The sequence below is a fragment of the Hippopotamus amphibius genome, chromosome 5 (genome assembly GCF_030028045.1).
Source record: "Hippopotamus amphibius kiboko isolate mHipAmp2 chromosome 5, mHipAmp2.hap2, whole genome shotgun sequence".
Taxonomy (NCBI): Eukaryota; Metazoa; Chordata; class Mammalia; order Artiodactyla; family Hippopotamidae; genus Hippopotamus; species Hippopotamus amphibius.
Genome location: NC_080190.1, coordinates 67,517,501 through 67,536,847, shown reverse-complemented (window position 1 = coordinate 67,536,847; position 19,347 = coordinate 67,517,501). Strand labels below are relative to the sequence as shown.

The window sequence follows — 19,347 nt, the reverse complement described above, 5'->3', positions numbered from 1 at the left end:
ATTAAAGTATTTTTTCTGTGGCACAGTCATTTAATGTGAGGATTTGTGCTATAGAGCAAGATTTTATACCATGATTGTATTCTTTAAGAATCTTTTTACTTTGATAAAAAATATAAATTTTTTGAACCCTAGTGCTTTCAATACTCCTACCTCCAAACCCTGATCCAATAAAAAAATGAAAGCCTGGTAAGAAAATAATATATTGCTGTTAACCTATTCTGTGTCTGTGGGCTGGCTTTAACTCCATGACAAACATAAAAGTGAACTTTCTAAATCACTGAATAATAATAGGCCTTTGGGCTTCCTAGGTGGCGCAGTGGTTAAGAGTTCGCTTGCCAATGCAGAGGTCACAGGTTTGATCCTAGCTCCAGGAAGATCCCACATGCCGCAGAGCAACTAAGCCCGTGTGCCAAAAAAAAAAAAAAAAATAGGCCTTTGACATAAGGGGTAAATAACTTGGTTTATGGCCTTAATATATTAATTACTAAGACATTTGCTTATAGAATGATAAATGTACAAAGTAATCTGTGTTATAACATACCTAATTTTTCTTTCAGTAGTTTCATACAGAGGAAAAAAGTTGAAAAATGGTAACACCCATAGGACAAAGTTTATATACTATTACGAATAGTCTACATCTCAATTTGGTACATTTGATTTTTGTTCTAGTGTTAAAACTTTGACAAAGATGGTTTTAAATAAAGCTTCTTTATAACCTAGTGCCATAAATATCAATTTCTCTGATATTTTCATTTAATTAGACAAATATTGGGCCTAAATGGTATTCTGTAAATGCTTAAATGGTTTTAAACATGATCATTTGATGTCTTTGATAAATACTAAATAAACAAGGTAATGCATACGTTATTAGAGAGTTTTGAGTTTTCACCAATATATTCTTTAGAAGATTTAGTCAAAAACTAGAATTATTTAGCATTTTGAGTTATTTATGCTTTATTTAACAAGTGCATGAAAATGCTTACACATTTGCATAAAAAATTAAATGATTATTTTGTAATCTATTTCTTATTAAAGTTTATGCATTATTTTCTCATTGTACCTGAAGTCACTGTCCTATACATATAATAAATAGAAATGTGGGGGAGAAAAATGAATACACTAATAGGGTTTCTCAAATTTCGATGCAAGGCTCCTTCTCAGTTTAAAGTACATTTATTAAAGCCATATTGAGGTAAATCTCCTCTTTTGCTTTTTACATTTACCCCTACTTTCATGTGCCACAGTCAGAACGCCCCCCCTAAGTGTCCACTGACAGATGAATGGATAAAGAAAATGTGGTATATATATATCATGGAATATTAGCCATAAAAAAGAATGAAATAATGCCATTTGCAGCAACATGGATGGACCTAGAGATAATCATACTAAGTGAAGTCAGTCAAAACAAATATCATATGATATTGTTTATGTGTGGAATCTAAAAAAATAATACAAATGAACTTATTTACAAAACAGAAATAGACTCAGAGACATAGGAAACAAACTTATGGTTACCAAAGAGGAAAGGAAGGGAGGCATAAATTAGGAGTTTGGGATTAAAATATACAAACTACTATATATAAAATACATAACCAACAAGGACCTACTGTATAGCACAGGGAACTATATTCAATCTTGTAATAACCTATAATGGAAAAAAAATCTAAAAAAGAACATATATGTACACAAAAAACTGAATCGCTTTGCTGTACACCTGAAACACAACATTGCAAGTCAACTGTATTTCAATAAAAATTTTTTTAAAAAAAGAACTTCCCAACTTACCAGGCTCCTAGTATACCAGCATAAAACCAAACTTCTTTTGCTTTTTAACAGTTACCTTAGTATACAACTCTTACATAGCTCTACAGAGCTGCTGATCATATGAACCAGAGATAAAAACTGCCAGTAATTGTTATATAAGTAGTTATTATAAGTAAAAGAACAGTTACTACACAATGTATATTAATTAAATATAATACACACAGCAATAATTCAATATGAACTATATAGAACAATACAATATCCACTATTATCATCATTTTTCAGTGAGCACTCACATTTCTACAATAACCCAATCCAGAAGACAATTTCTCTAGATATGTTTCCATGCAATAAGGAGGTTTATATTTTAACAATCAACTATTTTAATGTATTTGTTCAAGAGAGCTCAAACTAGTAATAGCTCATAGCAGAATCACCAAGCTTAAAATTTTCTACATAACTCTGTACTTGTCCTAGAAAATGGAAATCAGCTCAGAGTATGTTGAAAAAAAATTTTTAATCAAATACACTTTTTACAAAACACTAACAACTAAGGATTTTCCGAAGATCACCCATTAGAAAACATAAAGCAGTAGAATATTTTCTCCTAAAACCAACCCACCCAGTATTTTTAAAGTAACAATAATTATGTCCTCAAAAAAATTTCACATTTTCAAGGATGTTTAAGATGGGGGGGCGAGGGGAGGGACACTTCTAAAGTTGATTTTTTTAAAAATGTCACAATACCTTTAAGACCATGTTTCAGACAATGTTCCATAACCACGAAGAACTGCTGCAAGGGGGGATAATCAGAATCCAAAGTGCGGCCAAAGCTTAGAGCAGATTCAATGAGTCCTTTGATACTGAGTTTAGCCATGTTTAACAAGTTTGCTCTTTCTACTGCTGTGGGGTCTTTTGTAGCTGAAAGCACAAGAAAGGAGTCTGACATCATTTGCAAGACCTGACACTGAAAAATACACAAACCCTTTCCTTTCCCTATAATAGAAACCAACAGTTTGTTTTTCCTTGGTGGACAAGTTAAGTCTTCCTAACTAACATACACCCCCAGTGAACTTCTTTTTATGTCTCTCATGGATACCACAGAACAAGGCTCACTCCAGCCAAAGTTTATAAATTATTCTCGCGATCCTGCAAACTGGCTATTCTCCGGTGTTTATTTTACTTTTGTGGCACCTCTTTAGGGAGAATGAGTTTTTTAAATCTTTCTGTGGAGATAAGTTTGGAGTAATGGACAACATGTTTAAAGGTCTCATGCAAAGCTGGACAGCAGGAACCATCAAGTATGAATTCAAAGGCAAAAAAAAAAATCTATAATAAACCGACAATAAAATAAAAGGTAGTTAAAATTCTAAGATTCTAGTTTCACCCCTAACAAACATGACAGGTAAATAAAACAGGGGGATACAAGAGAAGCCATTAAACTCTCACTCATTTTAAGCCTCTATCTTGTTTTCTTAATTGCAATTGTAGTTCCATATTGCAGGACTCCTTTATTTTTCCAGAGGAAATAAAAGCCGGGTCCAGTTTCACCTTAAAATTCCCTGACCTTCCACACAGCGGATCCAGCTGAATATCAAGTTAATAAATGCTTTTTTAAAACTGATTTTACCTGATATTTTCAATTCACAAAAATTTTCTTTCCCACAGATTTTATTCTCAATGTTCTTATAAATTCAGATGCCTCCCATACTCTCATCACTCTTGTAACTGGCAGAAATGTTTGCGGCAAACACAGATGACAAAATGAAGTGTAAAAAAATAAAGCACTTAGTATGCTGTCTCATCATCTCTGACAAATTTACTAGCCCAAGTAGGCTAAGTGTCCGTTTTTCCTTCACTGGACAAAATGTCCAGGGTTCCCAACGATCTAGTATTCTAATTCTGATCACAGATAGCTAGGCGTGAAACGTGACACTGAATACTAAGCAACTTAAAATGCGAACAGTCACAACTGCTAAGACCAAGCTAGCTGGTGGAGAATCTCCACACAAGACATCATTTCTTCGAAGCTGCATTGTGGTATGACTCCCTCTTTTTTCAGGGACGAAACCAGTCAACGTTTCATAATCTGCAGCAATTCTCATTTTTCTTAACAGTGCCCAACACAATCCGTAATATACGATGCGACAACCAGACAAAGGGCGCCTTTATAAGCGCTCGGGGGTAGGTCCTGGTGGGCGCCGCCAGCTTCCGAGCGACGGAGGGTTTACACCCCAGCCGCGCCCGGCCCGGGCTCGCGGATGCGTCCAACCGGTGAACAAGGTTGCGGACCCCACACCCGGCCAAGGGCGGGTTCTCGCATCTCGCCTGGGCCTAGAACCCCTTCCCTGCCTCCCTTGCTCCCTGCCACCAAGGCTGCCCAAGGGCTCGCGGCGCCCCAACACCCTCACGGAGGGCTCACCCGGAGTCCTGCGCGGCATCGCTGCCCCTCTCCCGCCCTCGGCGTCGGGAACCCAAGCCAGAACCTGAGACGCTTCCCTCCGCCACCCCCAAACCTGAAAAGTCATCGCCCGTCCCCGACTGTTCCCCCGACCCGGGAGCTGCACCCCGGTCGGCCCTGTCCTCGCTCTCTGTGAGCCGACGGACCACGAAACCTCGGCCATTAGGCCCCCGCACTGGGGCGGGGGCGGGAGGGAACGAGGGGCGGCCGCGCGTTGCCATGGCGACCCTGGGGCGCCCCAGCGTCCCCGGCTGCCCTCGCCCATCCCCAAGCCCCGGTTGGGACCCCAGACCCGACCCGGAGGCCTCGATGTCTGCACCGCCAGTGCTCCTGGCCCGGCCGCGGCCCGGCACGGAGGGCCCGGCGTCCGCTCGGCCCACTCCCCTTACCCATGGCAGCGGCGGCGGCGGCGCGGTCTCGGGCGGGGACTCCCTGGGCCCCGCCAGCAGCTCCCTTCAGGCGCGCGGCGGCCGCCACGGCGTCTGCGACCCGGCCCGCTGCGGCCCACAGCGCTCCCGGCGGCGGGAGGACGCCTGGCAGGTCCCGCGGCGCCCGAGTAGGGCGGGGGGCCGTTGGAGCCTGCAGCAGGCAGCGGAGAAATCCGCCCTCGCTGAGCCTCTTCGCGTCCGGCCCGAGGGGAAGGAGAAGGAAAAGGAGCGTAAGGGAGACCCGAGTTGAGGAGCCGGAGGGCGGGCCGTGGTCTTTCACCCTGAGGGCCTCTCCGGAGCGCTAGGACTGTGTTTCCAAGGGAGTGCGAGCCCTGTGCAAATGTTTTCATCCACTGGGTTCAGCTGGGTTTAATCTAACACGCCTGACCGCTTCCCTGCTTCACTAACTCGCAGGGCTCCAAAAGAATTTAGGAAATCTGAAGCAATTAACAGTAGGCAGAACTCTACTAAAACTATTAGCCCAAATCATGACATTTAAATGAGTGAATCCCCTAGTTTATAAAAAGCAACGGGGAATGGCCTCACTAATCGAGGGAAAGAGGTGCATAGATAAAATCAGCGTTTTCTCATTTCAGGGACCAAAACATCCTCATGGTCACTTGACACAAGATTTGTTATATCAGTTTGGGGAAAGTGAGCTATTACCTAGTTAGATCATTGTTTAAACAGTGGCCGAGTTACAAATAGACTGTTTTGAGGAAATGGAGCGATGTTTATCTCTTCATCACATTGGCCAGCATACAGTTCTGTTATGCCTCTTTACTTCTCTTGGTTTTTAATTTTCTTTATTGTGAGATAATCACACATGGATAAAAATGTATAAAGCATATATACATTTAAAGAGTCATAGGGACGTCCCTGGTGGTGCAGTGGTTAAGAATCCGCCTGCCAATCCCTGGTCTGGGAAGATCTCACATGCCCCCGAGCAACTAAACCCAGTATGCCACAACTACTGAGCCTGCGCTCTAGAGCCCGTGAGCCACAACCACTGAGCCCACATGCTGCAACTACTGAAGCCCACATGCCTAGAGCCAGTGCTCTGCAACAAAAGAAGACACTGCAGTGAGAAGCCTGCTCACCGCATCCAAGAGTAGTCCCCTATTGCCACAACTAGAGAAAGCCCAAGCACAGCAACGAAGACCCAATGCAGCGAAAAAATAAAAAAGTTTAAAAAAACCACAGTATCTTTAAAAATAAGTAAATAAAGTCATAAAGTGAACAGCTAGGTAAAAACCACTAGATCAAGCAGGCATAGAGGAGAGTCATCTTCCTGGGGGAAAGGCATTTAGCCACAATCCCCCTAGAAGTATTAATAAATATGATTCTGACTTCTATGAAACGCATTTCCTTGCTTTTCTGCATGCTAGTACCACCTAAGTATGTGCCCCCAATCAATGTAGTTTATTTTTGCCTGTTTACAAACTTTTCGCAAGTGGAATAACATTATGAACATTACTTGTTTCTTTTGTTCAACATCATCCATGTTCATGAGGAGTTTCCAGGTTGGGGTGTTTCCAGGTTGTACATTCATCCTGGTCCCTATGTGTAGGAGAGTCTCTAGGGCATGTAAATAAGAATAGAATTACTAGAGGGACTTCTCTGGTGGTCCAGTGGCTAAGACTCCGCACTCCCAATGAAGGGTTCTATCCCTGGTCAGGGAAATAGATCCCATATGCTGCAACTAAAAAAAAAAAGATGCTGCATGCTGCAACCAAAAGATCCCACGGGCTGCAGCGAAAATCCATTGTGCAGCAACTAAGATCCAAGGCAGCCAAATAAATAAATTTTTTTTAAACTTTAAAAAATAATTTCTTAATAAGCTAAAGCTGTATCTGTATAAGGCTTTAGAGTCAGGAAAGGCAGACTTCATCCCCTGGGTCCATCTTGGTTCATCCTTCCCAGGATTATGAGTCCCCATCTTTGAAGGGTCAGTGGTGAGCTGAGTGAAATTGGATGGGCCTATTCTCTTAGCTACAAGCAGTCTTTTTAATAAGCAAAGCTGTCCACTGAATCCATATAGATTAGCTGGTCACATCATGCCACAAGGTTTCCAGCTAGCCTGAGATGTGATATGCTTACAGTAACAATTGTTTTTTGGTTTTGTTTTTGGCTGCACTGTGAGGCTTGTGGGACCTTTGTTCCCTGACCAGGGACTGAAGCCAGGCCCTTGGCAGTGAAAGTGCAGAGTTCTAACCACTGGACTTCCAGGGAATTCCCAATAATTGTAATGTTTCTAAACATTTGTATAGTACCTGGAAAATGTATAAAACACTGAGTGGGGAACACACAGTACATGGGAAAATTGCTGAATTAGTAATCAGAACATCTGGGTTCTAGCAGTGATGCCCAGAGCCATATGCTAATATGGAATATCTGTGCTAGGTACTCTGCAGGGTTTAATTCAATTAAGAGAATATCTACGGGGCTTCCTAGGTGAGCGTCCGCCTGCCAATGCAGGGAAAACGGGTTCGATCCCTGCTCCGGGAGGATCCCACATGCCGCAAAGCAGCTGGGCCCGTGCGCCACAGCTATTGGGCCTGCCCTTTGGAGCCTGTGAGCCGCAACTATTGAGCCCATGTGCTGCGGCTACTGAGGCCCACGTGCCTGGAGCCTGTGGTCCGCAACAGGAGGGGCCGCGGCAATGGGGAGCCCTCGCGCTGCGATGAGGAGTGGCCCCCCCACTCTCCGCAGCTGAGGAAGGCCCTCACACAGCAAAAAAAGACGAAACACAGCCAATAAAATAAACAAATAAATGTATTAAAAAAAGAATATCTACGAAAATTATAAAGCACACTACATATTATTAATGCTGCTAAAAAAGCAGTAAGTGCTATAATGCTACATATAAAGATGAAAATAATTCTTTTTGGCAGGGAAAAAAAAATCACAAAAGGCTTTTGGAGAAGATAGCATATTAGTCTTTCATATTGGGTGAAGTTGCATAAATGGTAATGGAGAAATAGATAAATATAGATAGAGGGTACAAAAAATGGGAAAAAAGACATGTATAAGGAAGAGTAAAAATAGTATATTAGGGAATTCCCGGGGATCCTAGTGGTTAGGACTCCATACTTTCTCTGCCATGGGCCCAGGCTGGATCCCTGTTCAGGGAAGTAGGATCCCACAAGCTGTGCAGTGCAGTCAAAAAAAAAAAAAAAGTATATTAGAGCACATACACAAGAAAATATTGGAGAATGACCTCCATTACAAATCACACATTCCAACCTATTAGTGGGATATGAAAGCAATGTTAGTGGGTTGTAATCCGCTTTGTTTTTAATAGAATAGTGGAAAATATTAGGGTGTTCCACATATAAAAAGGGTAAATATTTTGTTGAAGTATTGTTTCAGGGGCACACCTATACATATGTTTATGCTGAGTCATGATGCAAAATATATTTCTTATTGTGGGTTATCGTCATTTTTATTTTTTTCCCCAGATCTTTATTGGAGTATAATTGCTTTACAATATTGTGCCAGTTTCTGCTGTACAACAATGTGAATCAGCTATATTTATACATATATCCCCATATCCTTTCCCTCTTAATTTTTATTTTTTAAACACTAGTCTAGATTATCACTTACCAAACTACCAGTAGTTATAACTAAATGATAGTATTACAAAGAAATTTGATTTTCTAAAATTTGTAGTGTTTGAGATTCTCACTAAAATCATGTACTGCTTTATAATTAGACAAAAAAATTTTAAAGAAAGAAAATTATGGAAAAACTTTTAAGCTCAGATAATATGAGGCAGATGGTGTCTTTGACATAGAGATCACAGAAGAAGGCATTAGATGAAGATGGAAGTTTACATTTTGTAGGTGCTGAGTCTGAGTCTGAAGTGCACAGAGAAGACTCAGAAGGCATGAACTAGAACACAGATTTAACTAGAATTTAGAAGTAACAGATATACAGACAGGTAAGGGGTATACATATTTGGTAAACAGCCACATAGGTGATGGCTGAAGCCAGTGACTGTCCAAGGAGGGAGAACAGGACCAGACCAAACAAAGAGCTCTGGGAAAGACCTGTCTTTAGGGGTGAGAGATGAAGAAGAAAAGAAAGGAATCAGAGGAGGCAGCAAGAGAGGTCAGGAGACAGGAACTCTGAACTGATTCAGGAGTGGGGCCACTGGAATGCCTACACTATCATAGCATCCTGACTTTACACTATAAGGAAGACCTTGTCTAGGCTAATGGTGCTTTCGATCTGGACCTACACAAAGTGAGTGTCCAATAACATTAGTGACTGGTAGCCATTGCTGTCTCAGTCCTTAGCATGGATGTCACACTTAACTGCACCGTTAGCAATTTGAGGGCCCACTCTGGATTTAACTTCCAGCAAATCCCAAGCCTCCAACTCACAGCATCATATATAAAAGACGAATCCTAATTCTTTCAAATAAGTGGCTAGAATCTTGTAATCAAGACAGATTCCCAAATGACAGGAAACATGGGACTCCTCCCCAGGTTCTTCTTGAATAGGGCTTTACTGCGCAGGCCATACAAATCTGTAAAGCAACCACTAATTAAGTCAAAAGAACTTTCTTATTCCAGGAACTGAAATTATCTTAGATTCCTTCCTGTTATATAATTTCATGATATCTAACCAATATTTAAGCCCTATCTCTGCAAACTTCCTAGTTTTCCCTGTCTAATCCATAGTCTTGCCATAATTAACTCCATCCTGTGCATCTTTCACAAATCTCTTTATAATGGCAACACTCCTTGGTTTCAGCTTTAGAGCATTATCAATATTTTACTTCCCAATACTGGAAAAAATGCTGGACAACCCTGAACTTAATTATTATTTAGTATTAATCACTGACACATTGAGAGCTTACAGTAAGAAAACAATTTAATAAAAATTTCAAGTAATAATTTTTTAAAATGTGAGGTAGAGGCAACAATTTTTAACATACTTAACATTCATTAAAAAACAAAACAAAACTTTGAGAGAAATGAGAGATTCTGCCCCCCAAAGATGGATACACTAAGATTAAAATTGGTCACCATACAAGTAATCAAGCACTTTAAGGTAATTCTGTTTTACAAAATATCTTCACATGAAAAGGGAAAATTGAGTAATGCACCAAAACAAAGGGGCATGTGAACATGAATAGGTGAAAATAGGGGATACACATTTTTAATCTGTCATCAATTCAGCAAACAAAATTTCTTCTCAAAAGAACAGTAAGAATTATTTTCTCTTATATCTTCTCTAAAATACTAAAAACTGAAAATAACAAGTGGGAGAGTAAGGGGAATCAGAAATTAATTGCAAATAATAAATTTATAAATAATCATTTTAAAGACTAGGTTTAAAGTGAAAACATCCCTGACATCAGAAAGCAAAAGTCAGGAAAAAAACAGCAAAATGGACTTTGGATCAGGGAACTCAGATACATAAAAGAATCATACTTACGTTCTCATAATTACAAGACTGTGCTTAAATGACAAAAACAAATCAATTTTCTTACCTAGTGTTTCAAATAAACAAAATATGATAAAAAATCTACAAGATCAAGTTAATCTTGAAAATTTAAGCTTAAAAGTTTAAACCTCAGATTGAAAAGTTAATCCATCTTTAAAAGTTGGTAGAAATTATCAAACTCTAGTCATACAAAAACACATTTATATAATACCTATAAATTTAGACTTTTCAGTGTTGGGTACACCTATACTAAAAAAATAAATACTATGTTAAATTTTGTATGGTAATAGAACTTTATATTTAACAAGGTTATAGCAAAAAATAAATAAAACAAAAAACTGGAACTCTGAAAGAGTATATTTACATCATTTCTTACCCTTGGGATAAAAATTATCTTCACAGTGTATCTAGGCACTGATTTTACAGCATATCCAAATTAAAAATAATAGGCAAGAGTTAGAGGAGATCATGATGGTATGAAAAAAGCAAGGAGAAGAGTGCTTTATTTTCTTTGAAAATCACCCAATACGTAACAAAGACTTTCATGTTCTTCTGATGGAAGATCGATGATGTAGAATAAATTAAGGAAGAGATGTTTAACACAACGCAGAATTACACAAAAACATATAACATTATTATTTAACATTCTGGTTTATGGGGTTGCTAAAAAAATTCTAAAGATTTTTATGGCATTCTATGGATAATAATGTATTTAAACAATATGGTTTACATGTCTTAGCCTGAGACCTTCATACAATTTTTTAGAGATTTTTAAAATAATTTACAATATGACAAGGAATAATCTCCATTTTTAAATATAATACTTTGTCCTAGATGTATTTTTTTTTTTTAAAAGGTTATAAATTGAGGTGAGAGGAACCAGAAGGGAGGACCAGTTTTCCTAGATGTGTTCTAGGAAACATGCATCCTGTTCCTAAGGCAAGAAATCAGGTACCCCTTTCCCCCCTTTCTCATTTCAAAAACTATCCTTCTCCATCACCTTCATTATTTCACTTTTTGCTTAAAATTACTTCCTATGAATTGTTTTCTCTCTTTCTTTTGTAGAATCAGATCTTCTGAAACATGACCATGGAAAACAAAATATACTGAGTTTTAATTTATACAAATACATAAATGAAGTACTCACAAAAGCACAATCAAATGTGACCATATACAAAACAAAAAGGATATTAATTTTTCTGAAGTTAGATGATAAAGTAGCTTCCCCAAAGGAGGGTAGCAGTTTAGTGAGGACACACATCCCAGGAGAATCAGCTTATGTTTGGCTCTGGTTATAGCAACATTAAGACGTCGCCAATCTTTCAACAGTTCACCAAGCTGAAAGAAACATGATTTTCATTCTTTGAGCTTTTTTATTTATTTGAGATTTTTCTGAAAAAGAACACAGTTTGTATTGAGCTGTTTTCCTACTTTCAAAAACATATATTGCAAGAAAGATTCATCAACACATTTAAAACCCAGATGGTTGGAAAAACTTGCCCATGATGCCAACTTAAGTATTTTATCATGAGTATGATATCATAGCCATAATTTTAAAGTATTAAATACATATAATAAAATTATATTAGAAATTTAAAAATATATTTAAAACAAAATTTTAAAATATTAAATACATATAATAAAGAATTGAAGTTATCTGCACTCATTATAGCATTGTTTTTAACAGAAATAAAAACTCATAATAGTAGAAGACTCAGAGGAGAGGTTAAATATACCATGACCCATATATACAATGGAAAACTATACATCTATAAGAACAGAATGAAATCTCTTTCTGTGTAATGACAGAGAAAGATCTCCAAGCTATTAAGTGGAAAAAGCAAAGTCCAGAATAGTGTATATATTGCCTTTTGTGCAAAAAGGAGGGGAAAATGAATACTGGTTCATATCTGCTCACATAGGCTTAAAGAAACTCTAGAAGGTTACCAAAAGACAAAACAAAACAAAACAAAACCAAAAAGCCAAACATGTGATTATCTGTGAGGGTAAGAACTGAGTAGAGGAAAGGGGAAGAAAGGAGACTTTCTACTACATGTATTTTACTTTACTTTTTTACTTATTTTTATTTTTTTGGCTGCACTGCACGTGGGATCTTAGTTCCCTTACCAAGGCTTGAACCCACACCCCCTGCATTGGAAACACAGAGTCTTAACCACTGGACTGCCAAGGAAGTCCCTCTATTAAGTGTATTCTAGAAACCATATGAAGCTATCACACAGTAAAGAAAAATGTGTCAAGGAGTCAAACAAATATCGTATATTAACACATATATGTGGAATACAAACAGAGCGACCAGTTTGCAAGGCAGAAATAGAGACACAGATGTAGAGGACAAACATATGGACACCAAGTGGGGAAAGGGGGGGGAGGGGGAGAATTGCGAGGTTGGGATTACCATATATACATTACTAATAAGAAAAAAAATATCAAATTGTACACTTTAAATATATGCAGTTTATTATATGTCAATTGTATCTCAATAAAAGTTCTTAAAGAAGAAAAAAGAAGTAAAAAAAAAAACTATATGAAGGTATCACACAGTAAAGAAAAATGAGTCAAGGAGAGATAAAAAAAGCAAAAAACAAAACAAAGCCTGGAATTATCTATAAATTTGAAAGTATATCTAGAGAAGCCTATATGTTTAAAATGCTCCAAACACAATAACCAAGAGGTGGAAGCAACCCAATTGTCCACTGATTGATGGATATATACGTGCAATGGAATAATATTCAGACTTTAAAAGGAAGGAAATTCTGACACATAACATGAATGAACTTTGAGGACATTATGATAAGTGAAAGAAGCCACTTACAAAAGGACAAATACTGTATGATTCCACTCATATGGAAAATTCATAGTATTCATAGAATTCTATCAAATTCACAGATACAGAAGTGACTGCCAGGGCATGGAGAGAGAGGGAATTAGGAAGCATAGAATTTGTTTTGCAAAATGAAAAAGTTCTGGAGATCGATCTGTTACACACACTGTGAATCTACTTTATACTTGTGAATTGCATACTTAAAGATAGTTAAGATGGTGAATTTTATGTTACATGTTTTTTACCACAATTTAAAAAAAGAGAGAGGTAAATAATGTTCCAAATAGAAAATACAAATCAGAAAACAAAGCAGAAAATACAATTAACTCACAGTTCCATCTTTATTACTTCTAACAAAAGATACTAAAATGATACTTTTGTCTCTTCCTTGGTATTTGTCTACTGTATTAACTTCGACCATCCCAACAGAAGAATGCGCCAATAAATCATTGATGACCTTTAACTGCTGCCTGTATGGTGCAATGATACCAATATCAGAGGGATTACAACCAGCCTAAACAGAAAATGAAAAAAAATGAAAAAATAATTAATAAAATTCTGACTTTTGTTATTTAAGATTTACTAAATGTATTAAATTAAATATTTACATGATGTGCCCAACTGATGTTTATAATATGCGTTCCTATCACAAGGAGTAAATACAGTTATTGAATTTACTCTAAGGGTACATCCACATTTCTTGAGACAAAATAATTTCCTCAAACATTGCTCCCTTGATTTTTAAAAGTTCATGGCAGTATAATGGTTTGTATGCCACCAAAACAGTGCTGCCATACCAAAAAGAGTGCAGAGAAATACATTTTACTTTCTGCTATCCCTTATACCGAAATTACCCCATTTAAACTGACTTCCACACTAAATTGACACAACCAGAATTATCTGATGTTACAAAAAGTTATCCTAAATGGAAACTCAAAATACCATTACTGTATAAAAAATTGCATGTCTTAGATAAATGTTCTCAAAATAAAAACAATCAGGCTTCAGTCCTCTTATCTTAATAAACAAAAGTTAATGCTAGATCTAAAGTTCCCTGCATTCTAACATTCTATTACTCTGCACCTTAATGTTTTAATTAGCCCTCAAAGTTAAATTCTAACTTACCTTAATAAAAATTGAGGTCAGGAAAACAATAAGTTTGGCTTCTGTTACGTTACTGACACCTCCCTTTTCAACTTGTTCTGGTGCTGGAACCTAAAAAGAAAAAATATGCATCCTGCTGGTAAAACAATCTCTGAAGTTGAGAGTACTGTCAGTACACAGGTGGCCATAGATATGTGGAGACAGATGAAAAATATTTTCATCTTAACATTAAAGGTAGAAGAATTAACAAAAATGAATATTAGTCACTTTCAGAACATGCTACATACAATTCAGACTAAAATCTCTATGGAAGCCAATCATACACTAAAATCTCTATGAAAGCCGATCATACACTGGGCTTCACATACTTTACTGTGTGATCCCCCATTTTATAGGAATCAAAGGCCAGAAGAGATAAATGGCCTGCCCAAGCCTCACAATAAATCATGGCACTAGGATTCAAACTTAAATCTGGCTCTAATATCTGTGCCCTTTCCATTTTCTTGTTGCTTTCTATACAAATAATGGAGCAATAAAGTTCCCCAGGTTCTACCATACCTAGAAGAACTTTTCAAAGGATTATTTTGCTCCTACATCATCCCTAAGTCACCTTGATTAATTTCAATACAACTTATTTGGAATTCTGATGCCAAGAAAGAGGAAATGTGAGTAGCAAAAATAAAGAAACTGAACAATCACTGGTGAGGTTAATAATTATAAATTATAATTAATAAATAAGAGTTGTGGTTTATAGAAGCAGTCATTTGTGAGATCAGTTTATCTGAATAAATATTCCAGAGGCTGCCTGCCCCTAGGTGTTAATTCTTCATCCTGAAACACTGAGGGCAATGTCCAAGAGAATGAAAATTCCATCGTGGTACACACATGGTAAGGCCCTATTCTTAACAACCAGCTGACTCCACCCATCTTCAGAGCAAAAGGTATAACTATTTTAGAATAATATGCATACATATAACTGGTCACAATATTTTTATTTGAACTTATGTAAAGACTTCCAAATCAGTAATGAGAAGCACTATATAACACGAACCGTAGGAACATAGGGCCAAAACTTTATTCTTAGCTCCTGGAAATAAGAATGAAGTCGTTTTAAAGTCCTTGTGCAGATTTTGTTTAATGACAAATTTGTAAAGAAGTCTTTAGGCACATGTGTGGGGGCAGGAAATATATGGAAAATTTCTATAATCAGTTTTGCTGTGGACCTAAAACTGCTCTAGAAAATAAAGTCTATTTTTTAAAAAAGGTCTTTAAAAGGATAACAATTCAGATAACAATTCATCCTATCCTCTGTTCATTTGTAAATCCAGACCTTTGACAATATCAATGCCAATATCTTTTTGAGGAAATGTAATTACACACTTGAGTTCACTTTCTAGCTTTCCTACTTCAAAAGTCAATTTTGACAACTATCAATCACCAGAATAAACTTCCTCCCAAAGATAGCGAGTCTATAGAAAGAAAAGATTCTTCTGTGTTAAAGTACAAGAAGTACACTAGTTTTAACTGATAAGCTCTAATGAAGCAATCGCTATTGAAAACTGAGGAATTTAAATAATAGGGCAAAAGGAGAAAAACTAACGAAAATGTTTTTTCGTGTGTGTGTGGTTTTTTTTTTTTTACCTTGTCTGTATTAAGAAAACAAACAGGATTGTTTGGCTCAAATACTCCAACCAGCCAAGGATTTTCAGAATAATCAGCATAAAACTCCAGTTCCAGCTTTACATCTTTAAAGTTAGGTAGGTTTATCACTGCATTGGCCACTTTGTCTGATCCACACTCCAGCTTTCCTTCATATGTCAGTTTATTACTTAAGGACATAATTTTACTAAGGGAATCACAAAAATAATTTTAGTTTTGGTGATGAAAACAAAGACGAAAATCACTAGTAGCTGACATTGTTACAAATACCTGTTCATTCTGTACTGCACGGTGAGCTGCACAACAGCATTCTTATTCTGCTCCAGCCTCTTGAATAAGCTTTCACTCATGCCAAGAGCTCTGTCAATGAACCAAGTTCAGGCTTATCAGTGTAATGAAACTGTCCCTTAAAAAGAATCTAGCTTAAAATTGAAACCTCAATGTCTGCTTACCTTGCTTCACGGTTTAGCACCAAGGGAGGAAGCTGCTGATGATCCCCCACCAACACAAATCTCCGTGAAAAAAAAAGTGGCCCTAGGCAAATTGGTTGGCTGATTTGAGAGGCTTCATCCACTATACAAAAATCAAAAGTTTTACGAGAAAATATGGGATGGTTTATTCCCATACATGTTGTTGCAACTATAAGCTAAAAACAGAGAAAATAGATCAGTTATTTAATATGTCCAAGAAATATACCTTGTTTTTCCCATTTTTGAAATTAAAAGATCAAAAAATAACTATTTGTCCCCCAAAACAGGAATCCCCTATTATTATTTAATTCAGAAACACTTATAGCATGGAAAAAATTTTAATTTTTACTATAAATTTTTAAAAATCAAGTTAACTTTCCAGACACTAAAACAATGCTCCAGGGCGTCCCAGGTGGTGCAGTGGTTAAGAATCCGCCTGCCAGTGCAGGGTACACGGGTTCAATCCCTGTTGCACGAAGATCCCACATGCCGAGGCGCAACTAAGCCCGTGCACCACAACTATTGAGCCTGCGCTCTAGAGCCCGTGAGTCACAACTGTTGAGCCCGTGTGCCGCAACTACTTAAGCCCATGCACCTAGAGCCCATGCTCCGCAACAAGAGAAACCATGGCAATGAGGAGCCTGTGCACCACAACAAAGAGTAGCCCCCGCTAGCCGCAAAAAAAGAAAGCCCACATGCAACAACGAAGACCCAATACAGCCAATTAATTAATTAATTTTAAAAAAAAAAAAAAGATGCTCAAATTTGGATATTTCCAAATGGAAATCTGAAACATTCAAGAGGCAGTAAGTTAATGAATTTTTTTTTTTAACATCAATTAAGACTTCACTTCTGGGAAGATGGAGTACTTTTCCCTATTCCTCCCACAAAGTACAACTAAAAACCCTGGACATTATATATTGGGTTGGCCAAAAAGTTCATTCAGGTTTTTAGATTCTTTTTCAGATTCTTTACCCATTAAGATCATTACAGAGTACTGAGTAGAGTTCCCTGTGCTACACAATAGGTCCTTATTCGTTACCTATTTTATGTATAGCAGTGTGTATATGTCAATCCCATCTCCCAATTTATTCTGCCTCACCTCCTTTGAGGTCTTCTGCAGAAACTGAGGCCCCCAACCCAGGCAGAGGATGGTAACTTCAGGCCAAGCCCAAGATTCCTGGAGCACAGCCCTCTTACCTCACCACCAACCAATCAGAAGAAAGATACACAACCTGCAGCCCTCATCCCAAATTTTGCCTATAAAAACTTCTCCCTGAAAAGAGTTTGAGGTTTTTGAGCACAAGCTGCCCGGTCTCCTTGCCTGGCCCTGAAATAAACACTTCTCTGCTCCAAGCACCAACATTTCAGTTTGTTTGACCTCACTGTGTGTCAGGCACGTGAACTTTTATTTGGTAAAATAACATATATTTCTACTTATAAAACATTCTTGATATGACAAAATTGTAGATAGAAATGGAAAACAGAAAAGTGGTTATCGGGGTCAAGGAGTGAGTGGGCAGGAAAGAATGGGTATAGTTATAAAAGTGCAACAAAAGTGATCCTTGTGGTAATGGAACAATTCTGTATGTAGACTGTATCACTGTCAATATCCTGGTTGTGATATTTTACTTTTGTGATAATTTACTAAAATTATCATGCTAGTTTTGCAAAATGTTACTCCTGGGCAAAGGGTATACATGATCTCTCTGTGTTATTTCTGGCAACTGTATGTGAATCTATAATTAACTCAAAATAAAAATTTTAATTTAAAAAAGTCAATCAGACATACATTTTAGCCACTTCAAAGTTTTTCAATAATTGGGATCGATATTAGACAAGAGTTGCAAGAACAGTCTATTAAATCTATTTTAGATAATTTTTTTAAAGACAAAAATACCAGTTAAGACTTCCCAGTAAAAATATATACAGACATTAAATAATAAAAACTAGGTTCTATATCAAAGCCTAAAAATATCTATCATAAGACTATTCATGTACCATTACTTCTAATTCAGACTCACTAAAAAATCCTGATTGTTAGTAGTTTTCTAGGTGTGATACTACAATATAATAAGAAATACACATTTGGTCGTTCTTCTGGTTCTTAACCCAAAGTTCCTAAAACCCTTGGAATTTCCTGATTGATGGGGTAAGAGGAATATCTTTCATTATTCACAAGTGTCTTTTAACCATACCTGAGTTTATGCTAATGAGCTGACTTTCTTGAGTTCTGTGAGCCGTTCTAGCAAATTATAGAACCTAAGGAGAAGGACATATGAACACCCAAGCCAGGCACAGGAGGCCTGAACTTGCAATTGAGAACTGAAGTAGGGGGCAGTCTTGTGGGACTGAGCCCTTAACCTGTGGAGTCTGCACTAACTCCACATAGTCAGTGTCAGAAGTGTGAGTAGAGAGAAATAGAGTTTTCCTTTACTAGGTTATTTTAAACTAGAAGGTAGGAGCCCTGAATAATAAACCAGAAACCTTGTTTCAGCTCAGAAGCAAAGAGTAAAGTATAAATTCAGAAACTGGTCCTGCAGTTTACATAAATTAATTGTGTAAATTCGGTCACCATGATTAAATTTCCCATTTCTCCCCTCATTCTGGCTGCAAAAATTACTGTCAGTACAATAATTGTACTTACTTGATTATCGTAGAGTTCTTCTAGAAGAGCTAAAGATCTAATGGACTCTGATCTGCAAATTTCCTCCTCTGTAAATTTTTGGATATCTGGATGTACCTTCTGAGTCTGACCCAAGCGCAAAAATCCAATTTTAAACTTTGCTAACTTCAAAAGAATATTGTCAACAGCAGAGTGTGTATAGCTGGTCAACAAAACACTAAAACCACAGGCATAGAGAATTCTTACCTAACAATAAATAACAGAAAGGAAAACAGCATTACTTTTAACTCCCGATAATTTTTAACATTTATATGTTTCAAATAGAATTAGAAAACATAATATGAAGCATATCTAAGAGCTGAGCCAAGTAACTTTTTAAAAAATTATAAAGCCAAAATGTTTTATGAAAATAACATGGCATTATTATGTTATTAATGATATGTTAATAATATATTATGTCATAATAAACTTGAATACATATGAACTTTGACTCGTGCCTGGCACACAGTATCAATCAATAAATATTTGCTGCTGTC

The 19,347-nt window shown here is 37.3% G+C and overlaps 2 protein-coding genes across 17 annotated transcripts in view; both read right to left on the bottom strand.

Moving 5' to 3' along the window:
* Positions 1 to 4,752, bottom strand: part of RUFY2 (RUN and FYVE domain containing 2) — a 92,304-nt gene extending 87,552 nt beyond the window's left edge. For 4 of the 16 annotated variants that reach the window (XR_009053941.1, XM_057736533.1, XM_057736540.1 and 1 more), the window contains exons 1-2: positions 4,187 to 4,507; positions 2,512 to 2,685 (exon numbers count right to left, since the gene is read on the bottom strand). Coding sequence is in view for 15 of the 16 variants with exons in the window: in XM_057736533.1 (XP_057592516.1) it covers positions 2,512 to 2,685; positions 4,187 to 4,490 (478 nt within the window). In the remaining variant the exon portion in view is untranslated. The other 12 variants (XM_057736534.1, XM_057736543.1, XM_057736532.1 and 9 more) reach the window with 9 other exon arrangements.
* A 4,777-nt stretch (positions 4,753 to 9,529) lies between these two features.
* DNA2 (DNA replication helicase/nuclease 2) overlaps positions 9,530 to 19,347 on the bottom strand; it is a 44,728-nt gene continuing 34,910 nt past the window's right edge. Inside the window, exons 14-21 of the mRNA XM_057736530.1 lie at positions 18,833 to 19,057; positions 16,168 to 16,361; positions 15,986 to 16,075; positions 15,698 to 15,902; positions 14,078 to 14,167; positions 13,284 to 13,466; positions 11,302 to 11,448; positions 9,530 to 10,681 (exon numbers count right to left, since the gene is read on the bottom strand). Of these exons, the coding sequence (XP_057592513.1) occupies positions 10,613 to 10,681; positions 11,302 to 11,448; positions 13,284 to 13,466; positions 14,078 to 14,167; positions 15,698 to 15,902; positions 15,986 to 16,075; positions 16,168 to 16,361; positions 18,833 to 19,057 (1,203 nt within the window). The 3' untranslated portion in view covers positions 9,530 to 10,612. The remainder of the gene's footprint in view (positions 10,682 to 11,301; positions 11,449 to 13,283; positions 13,467 to 14,077; positions 14,168 to 15,697; positions 15,903 to 15,985; positions 16,076 to 16,167; positions 16,362 to 18,832; positions 19,058 to 19,347) is intronic.